General features: G+C 32.8%; 2 protein-coding genes across 2 annotated transcripts in view; both read right to left on the bottom strand.

The window, feature by feature from the left end:
• Nucleotides 1-1,354, bottom strand: part of LOC308690702 (phosphatidylinositol-3,5-bisphosphate 3-phosphatase MTMR3) — a 38,224-nt gene extending 36,870 nt beyond the window's left edge. The window contains exons 1-2 of the mRNA XM_081365352.1: nucleotides 1,200-1,354; nucleotides 86-201 (exon numbers count right to left, since the gene is read on the bottom strand). The gene's annotated coding sequence lies outside the window, so the exon portion shown is untranslated. The remainder of the gene's footprint in view (nucleotides 1-85; nucleotides 202-1,199) is intronic.
• Nucleotides 1,355-1,882: 528 nt separating this feature from the next.
• cux2a (cut-like homeobox 2a) overlaps nucleotides 1,883-18,075 on the bottom strand; it is a 16,554-nt gene continuing 361 nt past the window's right edge. The window contains exons 2-10 of the mRNA XM_081366939.1: nucleotides 16,373-16,628; nucleotides 14,518-14,576; nucleotides 14,374-14,441; nucleotides 13,110-13,571; nucleotides 10,670-10,750; nucleotides 9,304-9,699; nucleotides 8,048-8,227; nucleotides 3,479-3,722; nucleotides 1,883-2,528 (exon numbers count right to left, since the gene is read on the bottom strand). Coding sequence (XP_081223065.1) covers nucleotides 2,321-2,528; nucleotides 3,479-3,722; nucleotides 8,048-8,227; nucleotides 9,304-9,699; nucleotides 10,670-10,750; nucleotides 13,110-13,571; nucleotides 14,374-14,441; nucleotides 14,518-14,576; nucleotides 16,373-16,612 — 1,938 coding nt within the window. The 5' untranslated portion in view covers nucleotides 16,613-16,628 and the 3' untranslated portion in view covers nucleotides 1,883-2,320. The remainder of the gene's footprint in view (nucleotides 2,529-3,478; nucleotides 3,723-8,047; nucleotides 8,228-9,303; nucleotides 9,700-10,669; nucleotides 10,751-13,109; nucleotides 13,572-14,373; nucleotides 14,442-14,517; nucleotides 14,577-16,372; nucleotides 16,629-18,075) is intronic.

Raw genomic sequence — 18,075 nt, 5'->3', positions numbered from 1 at the left:
TCCGCAAATCTTCACATGCACTAACATGCACACATTCCATGCAATGCATTTCTGACACGTGACGTTACAGTGAAGGTCTACAGACCTGGGTCTGGGTCTGGGTCTGGGTCTGGGTCTGGGTCTGGGTCTGGATCTGGATCTGGGTCTGGATCTGGGTCTGGGTCTGGGTCTGGAGCAGACGCTCAAAGAAGGAAAGAGAGGCTGCAAGAGATCATCATAACACATATTTACACACATTTGGAAAATGCAAATTACACTATGACATATATAGCAAACTACGGTTTCTTTTCTCAAGGCATTACTCTCTCACAAACTATCTGAGAAAAAAAACAAAGGAAAAGGAAGCGGAATAAAGTGCCCAGATACCGATCTGAACTTAGCCACAGTAATGGGGAAGCTTCAAAACATCCTCCTTTATTCTCAAATACAATATAATAGATAAAATAATGCGTGTCAGACTTGCAGGAGTAATATGTGACCTTATATAACCTGATCAAAATTCATAGTCAACCAGTAATAAACAGGAGTGGATTAAGAAGGAAACCGGTTTTGAAGGGCAGCGCTACAGTTCAGACTCACTGAAAGAAAGGTAATGAACACCAATCAGAGGAAGGTTAAGCAAACAAACAGGCTTGTTATGCCAGGAATATCTGTAAGCCGTTATGACAGATATGTTATCATGCTTTTCAACCCTGCAGAAGTGGTTGAGTGAGACTGACACTATTGCAGGAGTGTCTGATCTCACATAACAAATCACATAATCAATTTGCAGAGGTAGGTCAGATAATAACAGCATATACCTGCACTTATTTATTAGGTTTTGCAACAGTATACATGCCAGCTGTTGATTCTAGTGCAGATCAAACCTAGTCTAGACAGCAGTGAGAAGTCAACTAAGACTCTGATGATGCCTAAAACTGTAGTTTACCAAGTATACAGTCTAGATAGGTGCCCTAGATGGCTAGAAATGCTAGGTTTAGCTAGTTTGACAATCATTAAACTGACAGCTCGACCAGTGCAGCTCCTGTGCGCATGTTACTCGGTGTTAAACATTCGTGTCTGTCGGTAGACAGCGAGGAGAGAGTGTGTTGTTGTAGTTGTTGCTGTCGTTTGTGTTTGTTGTTGTTTTTGTGGAGGGCGGAACCGTCATCCTTGCACCGAAACCGGCCAATAAAGCACAGCAATCGCCGAAAACTCACCTGCTCTCCGAGTTAGTCGCAGAAGATGAGTGTTGTTGCGGTGAAACCGGAGAAAAACCAGAAAAGAGCCGATAAACAGAATGTAAACATTGAGTGTAATCCGCTCTACACCGCCATGACGTTCTCCTCTCAGCTGAGCTGCAAGTCACGTGACGCCACGACGTCGTGACGCAATCACAACGTCATGTGGATATAATTTACATTTCATTTGTTTATTTAAGTATTTGTTAATAAAGAATTGTTAATATTAATAGCAACTTCTAATAAATGATACATACGTATTTAAATAATTTAAGTTATTTTTATTTTTATTTTTTTAGAAATACAAAATACAATAGAGCAGAGTCAGAATGTGTTGTTATATATTAATAGCAACTACTAATAAATTATACATATGTATTAATTTATTAAATGTATTAAAAAAATTTCATTTAAATATACAAAATACAATAGTGTAGCAGAGTTATGATGTGTTTAAAATAAATTATAAATAATTATCAATAAAGATTTATTTAGTTATTCAAAAAATAATACATTTATTTATTATTTATTAAATGCAAATTACAGAAATTCATAAATGAGTTTTATTCTGTATTTTGGACTTAAAACTTTCGTTTCAGAGATTAGCTTAAAAAGGTGCATCATAAAAAATAAAATAGTATTGTGTTGATTTTCATTTATTTGTAAATCCCAACATTTATGGTCTTGAGTGCAATTCACTATTGGAAATTCTTTGAATTAAAAAGACATTGTTTATCATATAAATATTTACATTTATTAATTTAAAGACTTTTATCAGCATCACAATTGGAACAAAACAAATACAGATGAAAGTAAAAATAAGAATCAGATTATTTCAGTCACCAAAAGGGACTTTTATTCACTTTCACATTCTTTACCGTCTCAGTGAACTGACATGAGTATTTATCAAACAAACAATTATTCAGCCATAATAATAATAAAAAAAACAGACATTTGTCCAGTCAGGATTCACTTTTTCTGTATGAATGAAATAAAAAAGATAAACACAGTGAAATCACGTCTAAACTGGCGGATCAGAGACGGGTCAGAGCTGGAGAAGGTGTAGTTTTGTCCCTGAGATGATTCAGGTCAGACCTTCACTATACGAGCTCGCTCAGATCCTCAGCTTTAGCGACGGACTGTACGGCGACGGAAACACACGTGTGTCGGTGTGTGTCCTCCATCTCAGGATCACAGGCTTCTTGTTTGACTGAGACTAAACCGCTTGAAACCGGACTTGAACTGGCTGGACTTTGAACCGTTCTGGTTTGTACTGGTTCGGTTAAACCATCTCGCCTGATTCTAGACCTGTGAACAGAGGAAAAGCACAGGATAGTGTATTACATTAGTTCTTTGACTTTGTAGATAAAAATCTCATGCAGGTTTAAAAAGACTATATGTAAGAATTTGTTAAGGATGAAAATTTTGGCCGATACGATAACCGATAATTCTTTATATTTGAAAGCCGATAACCGATATATTGGCCGATAAATCTAAATCCACATTTTTATATGGCGTCGGGATGTTTGTTAATAGTAAATCGCTGCTAAACATATTTCCAACTTTTATTTTTACCCCTAATCGAAGAACAGAAAAGAACGAAGAAGAACGAAAAACTGCTCCTGCAGTTCGCTTAACGGCCACCGGTGTCACTAATAACAGTTTCTCACTTCTACATAAAGCCTCTTGTATCATATAGAGTTTTTCCTTGATCCTCCATTTGGGAACAAGATTGAACCGTTTTATTTCCAGAGCTGAAGCTGTACCAGTGTTGGGGAAAGTTACTTTTAAAAGTAATGCATTACAATATTGTGTTACTCCGCAAAAAAGTAACTAATTGCGTTACTTTTTATGAAAAGTAATGCGTTATATTACACGTTACTTTTTCTAACCAAAATTCTGAGAATGCATTTTACTGTTTTTATTTATTTTGAGGAATACTGAATGTTTTCGTTAAAGGACGAGTTAATGCATGTTCAAATTTAGTCTAGAACTACAATAACCATCATGTTTACACACACATACACACACACACACACACACACACACAACACCTCCTCACTTTATTTCTCTCGACATGGAGCTGTCAGTCAATAAATGTGAAAAAGTAACTAGCGTTACTTATTTGAAAAAGTAACTTGGATTTTTTGTTGTAAATTGAAAAAGTAATGCGTTACTTTACTAGTTACTTGAAAAAGTAATCTGATTACTTAGCTCAAGTTACTTGTAATGAGTTCCACACTACACTGGTGACCTACCTGTAGTTGTAGAACCAGTTACTGACAGTGCTAGTCTGCAGAGCTAGCTGTGACGCCAGTCTCTCGATGGTGTACGGAGACGGGTACGGCTCCAGCTGATACGCCGCTCGCAGCGAGTCCTTCTCATGAGCGCTCAGAACCACACGAGGCCTTTTAATCGCCTCAAACGCTCCGGAGCCAGCAGAGAGACAGAACCCGTGTCCTGGGGCGTCGGACGGCCGCTGGGAATCACGTTTGAGGCGAGCTGCACACATTTAGAAGCAAAAACTTATGAGTGAGATCCATTCAGATGAAGAACGGAGTTAAAGCGTTCACATGCACACGTTGCTGTAGATATGCACTGAATATGATATCTCTTCCACCAAACATGTGTTTACTGGGCATGCACCGATGTCAAAATTTTGGCCGAAACCGATAATTCTTAAAGGCTTATAACCTATATATTGGCCAATACTGATAGAAAGCTTATAACCGATATATTGGCCGATACTGCTAATTCTTAAAGGCTTATAACCGATATATTGGCCGATACTGCTAATTCTTAAAGGCTTATAACCGATATATTGGCCGATACTGCTAATTCTTAAAGGCTTATAACCGATATATTGGCCGATACTGCTAATTCTTAAAGGCTTATAACCGATATATTGGCCGATACTGCTAATTCTTAAAGGCTTATAACCGATATATTGGCCGATACTGCTAATTCTTAAAGGCTTATAACCGATATATTGGCCGATACTGCTAATTCTTGAAAGCTGATAACCAATATATTGGCCGATACTGCTAATTCTTAAAGGCTTATAACCGATATATTGGCCGATACTGATAATTCTTGAAAGCTGATAACCTATATATTGGCCGATACCGATAATTCTTAAAGGCTTATAACCTATATATTGGCTAATACTGATAGAAAGCTTATAACCGATATATTGGCCGATACTGCTAATTCTTAAAGGCTTATAACCGATATATTTGCCGATACTGCTAATTCTTAAAGGCTTATAACCGATATATTGGCCGATACTGCTAATTCTTAAAGGCTTATAACCGATATATTGGCCGATACTGCTAATTCTTGAAAGCTGATAACCAATATATTGGCCGATACTGCTAATTCTTAAAGGCTTATAACCGATATATTGGCCGATACTGATAATTCTTGAAAGCTGATAACCTATATATTGGCCGATACCGATAATTCTTAAAGGCTTATAACCAATATATTGGCCAATACCGATAATTCTTAAAGGCTTATAACCTATAAATTGGCCGATACTGATAATTCTTGAAAGCTGATAACCAATATATTGGCCAATACCGATAATTCTTAAAGGCTTATAACCGATATATTGGCCGATACTGATAATTCTTGAAAGCTGATAACCTATATATTGGCCGATACCGATAATTCTTAAAGGCTTATAACCTATATATTGGCTAATACTGATAGAAAGCTTATAACCGATATATTGGCCGATACTGCTAATTCTTAAAGGCTTATAACCGATATATTTGCCGATACTGCTAATTCTTAAAGGCTTATAACCGATATATTGGCCGATACTGCTAATTCTTAAAGGCTTATAACCGATATATTGGCCGATACTGCTAATTCTTGAAAGCTGATAACCAATATATTGGCCGATACTGCTAATTCTTAAAGGCTTATAACCGATATATTGGCCGATACTGATAATTCTTGAAAGCTGATAACCTATATATTGGCCGATACCGATAATTCTTAAAGGCTTATAACCGATATATTGGCCAATACCGATAATTCTTAAAGGCTTATAACCTATAAATTGGCCGATACTGATAATTCTTGAAAGCTGATAACCGATATATTGGCCGATACTGCTAATTCTTAAAGGCTTATAACCGATATATTGGCCGATACTGCTAATTCTTGAAAGCTGATAACCAATATATTGGCCGATACTGCTAATTCTTAAAGGCTTATAACCGATATATTGGCCGATACTGATAATTCTTGAAAGCTGATAACCTATATATTGGCCGATACCGATAATTCTTAAAGGCTTATAACCAATATATTGGCCAATACCGATAATTCTTAAAGGCTTATAACCTATAAATTGGCCGATACTGATAATTCTTGAAAGCTGATAACCAATATATTGGCCAATACCGATAATTCTTAAAGGCTTATAACCGATATATTGGCCGATACTGATAATTCTTGAAAGCTGATAACCTATATATTGGCCGATACCGATAATTCTTAAAGGCTTATAACCTATATATTGGCTAATACTGATAGAAAGCTTATAACCGATATATTGGCCGATACTGCTAATTCTTAAAGGCTTATAACCGATATATTTGCCGATACTGCTAATTCTTAAAGGCTTATAACCGATATATTGGCCGATACTGCTAATTCTTAAAGGCTTATAACCGATATATTGGCCGATACTGCTAATTCTTGAAAGCTGATAACCAATATATTGGCCGATACTGCTAATTCTTAAAGGCTTATAACCGATATATTGGCCGATACTGATAATTCTTGAAAGCTGATAACCTATATATTGGCCGATACCGATAATTCTTAAAGGCTTATAACCAATATATTGGCCAATACCGATAATTCTTAAAGGCTTATAACCTATAAATTGGCCGATACTGATAATTCTTGAAAGCTGATAACCAATATATTGGCCAATACCGATAATTCTTAAAGGCTTATAACCTATATATTGGCCGATACTGATAATTCTTGAAAGCTGATAACCAATATATTGGCCAATACCGATAATTCTTGAAAGCTGATAACCAATATATTGGCCAATACCGATAATTCTTAAAGGCTTATAACCTATATATTGGCCGATACTGATAATTCTTAAAGGCTTATAACCTATATATTGGCCGATACCGATAATTCTTAAAGGCTTATAACCTATATATTGGCCGATACCGATAATTCTTAAAGGCTTATAACCTATATATTGGCCAATACCGATAATTCTTAAAGGCTTATAACCAATATATTGGCCAATACCGATAATTCTTAAAGGCTTATAACCTATATATTGGCCGATACGGATAATTCTTAAAGGCTTATAACCGATATATTGGCCGATACGGATAATTCTTAAAGGCTTATAACCTATAAATTGGCCGATACTGATAATTCTTGAAAGCTGATAACCGATATATTGGCCGACACTGATAATTCTTGAAAGCTGATAACCAATATATTGGCCAATACCGATAATTCTTAAAGGCTTATAACCTATAAATTGGCCGATACTGATAATTCTTGAAAGCTGATAACCGATATATTGGCCGATACTGATAATTCTTGAAAGCTGATAACCGATATTTTGGCCGATACGATAATTCTTGAAAGCCGATAACCGATATTTTGGCCGATACGATAATTCTTGAAAGCCGATAACCAATATATTGGCCAATACCGATAATTCTTAAAGGCTTATAACCTATATATTGGCCGCTACTGATAGAAAGCTGATAACCGATATATTGGCCGATACTGATAATTCTTGAAAGCTGATAACCTATATTTGGGCCGATAAATCTAAATCCAAGATTTATGGACACATTTTTATAAGATTAAAGTTATTTTTAAACAATTTAATGTTGTAGAATTAGGAAAACTACTATTTAGGGTTTTTATAAAATAAAAATAAATTAATGAAATATTACCAAATGTAAAGTAAAAAAAATATTTTGATTCCGCAATGATACATGATGGGGAAAAATACACTAATTCAGACAACAATAAATCATGATATTCAGCTATAAAAGACACTTTTTACAGAAAATATGATATTGTTATGGCCTGTAGTATCTTGTGATCCATGACAACAAGTAACAAATAAAAAAATAATAATGACAGCAAATGTACCTGCAATTATAGAATCACCTCTATATATTCTATAGTCTCAAATATACTTTATAATCAAACTATCATAACAGTGTAATTTTAATGACCTCATCTGTACGCGTGAGCACAAACAAGAACAACGAAATGAAAATGTTCGCATGCACGTTGTTGTAGATATGCATTGTATAATATCCTTCTACCAAACATATACAGTATTTAATAGGGATGCACCGATATAAACATGTTGGCCGATACCGATAATTCTTTATATCTGAAAGCCGATAACCGATATATCGGCCGATAAATCTAAATCCAAATTTTTATGTAATTTTTAAGAGCCTGATTACACGATCCACGATTACAAAATCCACGTCTCAAACACACGATTATGATGTTCTCATGATAATGTTATGTAGCCGATATGACAGACTTGCGCTGCACATGTTGCACTGAACTGTGTTTTCCTTTTTTGAAGTGATTTCAATCATATTTCAAGCACTTCAAACTCATAATGTTGAACAGTGCGCATCTGAAGAGTCTCAGCTGAAGGACATAATACATTATTTATCAGCTTTAATATATCGGACAAATTTTCTTATCTGGCCGATAACGATAACATTAAATATGAATATATATCGGCCGAAACCGATATGGTGACCGATATATCGTGCATCTCTAATGTTTACCTCTCTGGTCAGTCTTGGTCAGTCTCTGGACATTGTGCGGGTCCTGGAGCCACCGGTGCATCCGAATGAAGTTCTCCTTTCCTTTCAGACTGAGTTTAGTCCAGGGTTTGGGGCGAGACAGCAGTTCCGACACCGAGCTTTGAGTCAAACCCAGAACCTCTTCGCCAAACACACGCTGACCTGCCAAACCAACACCATCAGCCACGGCACTCGCAAATATAAGTACACATATATTAAAAAATCAGATTGTAACTGTAAGTTTTGCTACATTGTCCAATGATGATTTTTTTTTTCAGATTTTCTTCAAAAAATATCATATTTTTTCCATTAAGAGAAAGCATATTATAATCTTACACAAATATTTAGAGCACAATTTAACTTGGAATTGCCTTTATTTCCCTTAAATTACAGTTTTGCAGTTTCTGTTTTTGAAGTGACCGAGTTTACAAAGTAGTAAAACACACACACACAAAAATTTTTCCCGCAAAAAGGGAAGATTTTATCTACTTATTTTAGTAACTAAAACTGAAATAAAAATGAATAAAGAAAAAAATAGGCATATATAAAAAAAATTATAGGCCTATAAATAAAAAAGTAATAAAAAGTTAAATATAAAAATAAAAACTGTTTCAAGATATTAATAAAAACTATAATAGTATTTCAATGATACTAAAATAACACTAATTTTAATATGTTTTTCATTTAATATTATGTATTTTATTTACCGAACACAATTTTTAATAGTTTTAGTAAACAATCGATCTGACTCGGGTTTCTCAGTGAACGGCGAACGTTCTGTTTTTTAAATGCAACTTGTTTCAGAACGTTCAGAGAATATTCCCTTAAAGTCCCCTTCAAGTTTTTAATGTTATTAATCTGCTTTAAGACAAACCATGTGTAAGTTCATAAGTCGACAGCATTGCTGAGTATTTCCTCCTTAAAACTGCAGTGAACCAAAGACAGTCTCAAAAACACGCTTTGAAATCGCTGGTGTTTCTGACGTCACAAACTACCTTGTAACCAATCAGATCAACGTGTGATCGTCAACCTGTGGATCTCTGAGCTGAGTGAGTGAGTGGAGGCGGGGCTCATTTGCATATTCATAGAACCACGCATACTAAATGAGGCAAGGGTGTCGAGTTACATTCAAGATATTTTAAGGCATGAAGAATTTTTTTTCAAGGAAAAAAACGTTTAAATATGACATTTTGTTGATCAAAGATGAGGTTTAAGGGATACAGTTAATGACGTCTCACCGATGTTGTTGACCACGAGCGCTTCTTTGACTCTCTGTGTGATGCTGACGGTGTCCAGATCCAGCGACTCAAGGATCTCATCCTCACAGCTTCCCACACACACCTGTTGGACACACACCTGTGTCCTCGGCTCCGGGTCCGTCGGGAACGAGTGTGTGATGATGGACAGAGGAGCTGGAGAAGCTGAAGGGTGAGTGTCTTCATCCATCTCACATTTGACCTTTCGGATGATGCTTTGGACAAAATCAGCAGGCGACTGAACACTGGGATCCCGTGTCCCACAATGCACCTCTTCCGGCGTCTCGCTCGTCACGTGCATCTCGTGTTTGGCCTGATGAAGGATGTCTCTGATGACGTCCTCTGATCCACGCTGAGACCTGCTGTCCACATCCATCACTGAAACACCATGAACACACGATACCTGTCAGCACTCGGGTACTGAAATACTCTGAGGTTTAATGCTGCGGGTTCAGGAAACACATCAAAATGTTTGTTTAGGCTTGAGTTTATGTCTCATAGCATACGCAAGGCCTCTGAAACACGGCTCTTGGACTATGAGGGCTCCCTGGAAACTTCTGGTACTGTTATAGAAGGTTTACTTCTATAAACCTCTTATAGAAATACAAGGTATTGGAAATATAACTATTTTCTATAAAGTTGAAGACTACATTTTAAAACATTGCCTAAATTCTAAATGATCCAATAAAATGGGCCTAGAAAGAGCAATGGATGTTTTAGTGCGCTTATTGTGATCCGAGCCGCTCTGAAAACACTGGATCTTCAGCTGATCATGTGAGTCCGCACTTCATACGCGTTTAATTTAATTGCAGCATTTTGCAGTTTGATAAGGACCCTGTAACATATTGCGCTTTCCTCGGGCCTCTGCAGGTCATAACCCGTCCCTGATTCGCCACAGCATCACGTGATCAGGGTTTGCAGTGCACCGGGGCGCCGGACGGGAGGGGGCGCTGTTGTGCCAAAACCACTCTTTGAAAATCTCCTTTAATAAAACTTTATTAATGTCTCTGTTAAAATCTTAAGATTTTGTTGATTGATTAACAACCTCAAATTTTTCATTCTCCGAATTTGCTCAAATTAGACACAAATATTGACTTAAATTACCGTTTAAGAAGTCTACACACACGACCGACATTAGAAAACACATAGTTACTTAATTACTAATATTAAATCATGCATTAAAAACATTTAAAAAAATATGAAATAAAAAAACCCATATAATAAATGTTTAAACATATATATATAAAAATATATAAATGTAATATTTAAGTTGATGTATGATAAGCCATATAAATTTACAAAGAATAATCCATTGTTTTAAAGTAGCGTATGCTGAGCTTGAACTCACGCTTGGAACGGTTCTGATCCAGAATGTTCCTGATCACCTGATCTGAGCTCATCTCTGGAGAACGAACCCACGGGACGATGCCTTCAGGAATGAGACAGAGACAGTCAGGAATCATGAACTGCACTCAATATACACACTGACGTCTACAGTAGAGATCAAATCAGCTTTTGAAAGTAACTTTCTGCTTCAAATAAAGATTGAATCATTACATCGTTACACCAGTAGGTGGAGACAAGAGACTGTTCAAACATGAGTGAGTCAATGAATCATTCATTCAAGAGATTCGTTCAAAAAAACGGATTAATCCAGTAATGAAACAAGTGAGTCATTGAATCATTCGCTCAACCCCACTATATAAATTTTTTTTTTTTAAATGTATTAAATATTTTTAAATAGACTTTGCATGATAACTTTGTTGTCTGGCAGATGCATTTCAAGGTAATATTAATATACATGTTTGGTTTTAAAGACAATTTTGTGCAATATATATGGCATATATATACTTAGTAGTTGTAATATAACCTGTTTTCCAAATATATCTATACACCTTGAAAATTAGATACATTTCCCTTAGATCATTAAAAAATATTAAGGTTTTCAACAAAAATATTTTATATATTAAGGTTTATGCTTACAACAAGAAAAACTATTTGGAATATAGGCATTTATAATTTATCAATTATCTTACTTTCTGAAACCAAGATCTGTTAATTAATATTAATATCTAATGTCATTTTGCTTCACAAGTATCTTGTTTTAAGGATGTTCTGATATTTCTTACTGAGAAAAAATACAAAGTAGAAACATTTTTTGGAGCCATTGATGCTCATTATAAAATCTGCATCATTCTGCAAGAGAATTCCTCAAGAATCAGCCATCCATAAATAATACTAGTTATTTATTATTATTATTATTATTATTATTATTATTATTATTATTATAGCCTACCAGTTTTCTAAACATCTAACCACCAAATTACCTTAAGCAAATTTATTAATTTAACAAAAACAATAAAAATAAAACACTAAAAAGCTGTAAAATATATATATTTTATTTTAAATCAATCAAAATTAGAGAAAATATTTAAATAAAAATATACAAAAATCTGGAATATTTAATTCGAAAAATTAGAAAAAATTAAATGAAAAGCTGAAATATTTTAATTTTAAATCTGCAAGAGAATTCTTCAAGAATCATCCATCCATAAATAAATAATACTAGTTATTTATTATTATTATTATTATTATTATTATTATTATTATACCAGTTTTCTAAACATCTAACCACCAAATTACCTTAAGCAAATTTATTAATTTAACAATAAAAACAATAAAAATAACACTAAAAAGCTGTAAAAATATATATTTCATTTTAAATCAATCAAAATTAGAGAAAATATTTAAATAAAAATATACAAAAATCTGGAATATTTAATTCGAAAAATTTGAAAAAATTAAATGAAAAGCTGAAATATTTTTTTTTAAATCTGCAAGAGAATTCTTCAAGAATCATCCATCCACAAATAAATAATACTAGTTATTCATTATTATTATTATTATTATTATTATTATTATTATTATTATTATTATACCAGTTTTCTAAACATCTAACCAGCAAATTACCTTAAAAGCAAATTTAATAATTTAATAATACAAACGATCAAAATAAAACACTAAAAAGCAGTAAAAATATATTTCATTTTAAATAAATCAAAATTAGAGAAAATATTTCAATAAATATAAAAACATACAAAAATCTGAAATATTTAATTCGAAAAGTTTGAAAAAATTAAATAAAAAGCTGAAATATTTTATTTTAAATCTGCAAGAGAATTCTTCAAGAATCATCCATCCATAAATAAATAATACTAGTTATTTATTATTATTATTATTATTATCATTATTATTATTATTATACCAGTTTTCTAAACATCTAACCACCAAATTACCTTATAAGCAAATTTATTAATTTAACAATAAAAACAATAAAAATAAAACACTAAAAAGCTGTAAAAATATATATTTCATTTTAAATCAATCAAAATTAGAGAAAATATTTAAATAAAAATATACAAATAATCTGGAATATTTAATTCGAAAAATTTGAAAAAATTAAATGAAAAGCTGAAATATTTTATTTTAAATCTGCAAGAGAATTCTTCAAGAATCATCCATCCATAAATAAATAATACTAGTTATTCATTATTATTATTATTATTACTATTATTATACCTGATAATATTATTATTATTATAGTAATATTATAATATATTATAGCCTATACCTTGTAAAGATGTTATTATTATATTATATATTATAAAAATATAATATATTATTTTATATAAGCAAATTTATTAAATTATTTAGTTTAGCTTGCCCTATTTTTTTTGAAAACAAGATATTTTCGAGTGTGAGATCATCATCATCATCATCATCATCACCTCTCAGCCTCTCCTGGATGCCTGTGAGCGTTTGGACGCTGGTCTGGTCCGACAGAAACGTCTTCATCCTGAGGAAGGGTTCTCGTCCTCGCCGGGTCAGGGTCCTCCAGGGTTTGGGTCGGGCCAGAATATCACTCACGGTTCCCTGAGAGAGTCCCAGCACGAAGTGTCCGAACACCCGCTGGCCGATGCTGTGCTTCTGAAGAGTCTCTCTGACCCGCCGAGTGAGTCTACTCGTGTCCAGCTCCTCTTCCTCATCTTCCTCATCCTCATCCTCGTACAGCAGCCCGTCAGACTCAGACATGCTCTCTTCTTTAACACACATGTGGAGGCTCACTGAAGATGACGAAGATGATGAAGATCTCCTGTCTTCCTCTGGAAGTTTGGATTCACTCGACGGCTCCTCTTTTCCACAGAAGTGATGAAACTCTGGGGTTTCGAACTCCCTCGGGATCACCGGATCTGACGATGAACATTCACCAGGTATTAACTCAGTATACTGTCACTTTACTATGTTTTTTAATCCGTTTTTTTCTTTCTATGTGAATTAGAGTTTATGTACAGTAGACTGTATATTCAGTTAAAATAGGCCACATTACATCAATTTGTGAGTTGAGAAAATAATAAATTAATAAGTATGTAAATAAATATTTTTAAATAAAAACAAATCAAAATAAAACATTTTTTAAATCCGTTTTTCTATGCATTAGATTTTACTATTTACATGAGGCTGTATATTCAGATAAAATAGTTGATAAAATAATATATAAATATTTTAATTTAATAAATAATTTAAATAAAAACAAAGTAAAAGGCTTACTAAAAAGCAGAAATATATTTTTTAAATAAATTAAAATTAGAGAAAATATTTAAAAATAAAAACAATAAAAATAAAACTTGCAAACAAATCTGAAATATTTTTAATTTGAACATTTTAAATAATTAAAAAATAAAAAACAAAAAGCTAAAATATTTAAATAAAAAATAAATAGCTCAAATAAACAAAGTAATACACTAAAAATGTGAAATTGTTTAAAATAAATTAATTTATTATATAAAGAGAAAATATTTAAAAATAACAATCAAAATAAAACTCCCAAACAAATCTGAAATATTTCATTTTGAAAAAAAAAAAAGCTGAAATATTTTTATTTTAAATAAATTAAAATGAGAAAACAATATTTTTAAATAAAAACAATCAGTCTTTAAATAAACAATCAGTCTGATTTGATGCTCCTGTAATGAGGGTGTATGAAACAGTCACCATTCTCCGCGGAGTCTGACGGAGGGGCGAGCGCATCCTCTTCAGTCTGTGTCCGCGCTCGTAGAGTCCTGAGAGAGATGATGGACAGACTTTAATAACACATTATTGATGATTATATGAGGAGAGAATATAGGAGTGCATTACCTGAGCTCAGTTTTAATCTTCTCATAATCCTGTTGCGACTGTAACTTAGCCTGAAGTCTCTAACATGAACACACACACACACACACACACACACACACACACACACACACACACGTTAGAGCGAGTGATTTTAATAATATCTGAGTTACTTTTTCAAATTAGTAACGCAAGTTACTTTGTTTTCCCATTTATTGACTGACAGCTCTCTTGTCCTCATGTTGAGATGAATGCAGAGGTGTGTGTGTGTGTGTGTGTGTGTGTGTGTGAACATGATGGTTATTGTAGTTCTAGACTAAATGTGAGCATTTACTCATCTCACTTGCACAAAAAGATTCAATATTCCTCAAAATGAATAAAATCAGTGAAATGCAGAATCAGAATACTGTGCAAACCTCCAATAACTAAATATGTTACATAAAACATACATTTTTATGCATTTAATCTCACTTTATTGACCAATATACTTGCTGCGATGATTCAGTGAAACCATAAGCAAAAAGGACTATAGATTATAGATAGAGTGTTTAACTTTTATATTTCTCCTGCATCTTATTCTTCCGTTATCCAGAACAGTGAAAGGGTTTTTACATTTGCCCAAAAATATAACTTTTTTGTTATAAAAAACAAGCCCAGCCCAGGTGAAAAAAAGTAACGCAAAAGTAACGTAACGCATTACTTTTCTAAAAAAGTAACTAAGTAACGCAATTAGTCACTTTTTAACCCTCTGGTGCTCTTCGTCATTTTTGACAGAATTTTTTATTTATTTCTTCTTCATCGGAATGGTCTGAAACTTGGTAAAGGTTTTGGCTCTTGCTGTGTGAACACACACAATAATCATGGCCATGACTGGAACAGGTTTAATGGTCCTGATAACAATAGCCACACTTGAGCTCCTCGCGGTCAGAAATGACGCATTGGAAATGAATGAGAGACGAGTTTCCTCTAGTGGAAGCGTTTGGTACTGCAGCCGAACAACATCTCACTGAAAGACCAGCTTTGGAGATATCAGCCTCACATTTGAACACAACAAAGTTTTAGAGTAAAACATGTTTTGGAAAATATATATTTCATATAGACATTATGCACCAGAGAAACGAGGACGCCGCCATCTTTAGAATATTGTCTTTGAACTTCCGTTATTCTTCTAACTTCCCCAGTCGCTCTCTATATTTCTATGACATTGCTGTCCAGGAGTAATTAGCTTTTGAAGTGGATTTACTTAATGTAAAGTTAACGAAAGTTATCATGAGGACTATAATGATTAAAGCAGATGACTAAACAAATGTCAGTCGACCAGGAAGATTTCAAAACGAGCCGTTCATTCATAAATACGCAAGATCGCTGTGAAAATACAGACCGGAAGTCAAAAGACAATGAGCGCAGCGCTGAAAAGGGGCGGAGCTACATAAGGTCTATAAAAATTGAAAATAGTATTTTTGCACATTTTTCATAACAATAAACGTAAAATTCTGTAACTTTTTTTAAGTTCATTTTTTTAATCTTTTTACAATAATCTGCCAAGTGTCGTGTTTGTAAAGAGATCAAACTTCAGTCTGTCGCTCTAAAGCGTTCAAGATTTACAACAATTTAAGTTGGACATTTAATTTTCAGGTCTATGCTCTAAAAGTGAATAAATACAGCGTAAATATAATTTAGTACCATAAAATCCCCTAAAAATATGAACTAAAAAACATTATCGAATTAAAATATAGTACATTCATTTCATTGAAATTAAAAATAAATTCGGTAATTTTTGACCGACACACGAAGAGCACCAGAGGGTTAAGGGAGTAACGCAATATTGTAATGCATTAGTTTTCAAAGTCAACACTGTTCATAATGAGCTGATTTCTACCTCGATGTCCTGTGTTTTATTGGCCAGCTGCTGTTGAAGCAGTGCGATGTGATTGGCTGATCTCTCCTGGACTTCCTGTAGCAGAGCGATGTGATTGGCTGATCTCTCCTGGACTTCCTTTAGCAGAGCGATGTGATTGGCTGATCTCTCCTGGACTTCCTGAAGTCTTTGCACTTCCTCTTCCAGATGATGAAGGTCACGAATGTCTCTACTGGCAAACATCTTCATCATCCTCATCATATCCAGACCATCAGAGCTGAAAATGAACGAGAGGCTTCATTATCATCTTCAGTCCGTTCATAGAAGAACTAACGCTTAACATAAATACATTTATATTCAGTAATATATATTTACATTTATATTCAGTAATATATCTGGAATATTTACATTTATATGTAGTAATATATCTGGAATATTTACACTTATATTCAGTAATATATCTGGAATATTTACACTTATATTCAGTAATATATCTGGAATATTTACATTTAGTAATACATTTAGATTATTTACATTTATATGTAGTAATATATTTGGTATATTTATATTTAGTGATATATTTATAATATTTACATTTACATTTATTAATATATTTGGTATAAATATTTTTAGTAATATATTTAGTACTTATTTATATTTAGTAATATATTTAGAATATTTACATTTATTAATATATTTGGTATATTTAGTAATATATTTAGAATGTTTACATTTGCATTTATTAATATATTTGGTATATTTATATTTAGTAATATATTTAGAATATTGACATTTACATTTAGTAATATATTTAGTACTTATTTATATTTAGTAATATATTTAAGATATTACATTTATATATAGTATATTCAGAATATTTATATTTAATAATATATTTGGTATATTTAATTTATATTTAGTATATTTACATTTATATTTAGTAATATATGTGGTATATTTATATTTAGTAATATATTTAGGATACTTACATTTATATTTAGTAGTATATTTACAATATATATAATATATTTGGTATATTTAATTTATATATTTATTTTTAGCAATATATTTGGTGCATTTATATTTAGTAACATATTTTGGTATATTTATTATTTACATTTTAGTAAATTTATGTTTAGGAGTACATTTTGCATAATTATATTTTTAGTCATATATTTTCTATACTTATATTTAGAAATATATTGTGTATATTTAGTAATATATTTTGTATATTTACATTTATATTTAGTAATTTGGTATAGTCTTTAAAATATGTAAATATGCCTCAGATTTGACAATGACAAAAGTCTTTATAAGAGCAAATATGAAGAATGAGCTCAAAACTCACGAGACACTGAAAAAAGAAGTCAGACAAACTCTGATTTACATCACGCAGCTTCAGTACAGAAATATGAGACGGAAATGTTTATGATTTCAGTCAAATATACATAAAGAGACAAAAAATGGACAAGGACGTGATCAGATTCTGACTCCAACTTTCCTTTGACTAAATATAACGCATCCCTGAATTGACAAAAACAATTATTATAAACAAAAAATGTGCATGTAATCAAATGCATGTGTGATTGATCATGTGACTCAGACCTTTTTTACACATTTTCTTCTTCCACTGAAGCTCGAGATGCTCATCGCAAAAACATCTAATCATGCTGGAGAACATGATCATCATGACAGACAAGCAAACAATAACCAGATCTGTACTT

This window comes from Scardinius erythrophthalmus (genome assembly GCF_964197995.2).
Source record: "Scardinius erythrophthalmus genome assembly, chromosome: 5".
NCBI classification, from domain to species: Eukaryota; Metazoa; Chordata; class Actinopteri; order Cypriniformes; family Leuciscidae; genus Scardinius; species Scardinius erythrophthalmus.
Note: the sequence above shows the minus strand (reverse complement) of the source record. Positions and strands in the feature narration are given on the sequence as shown.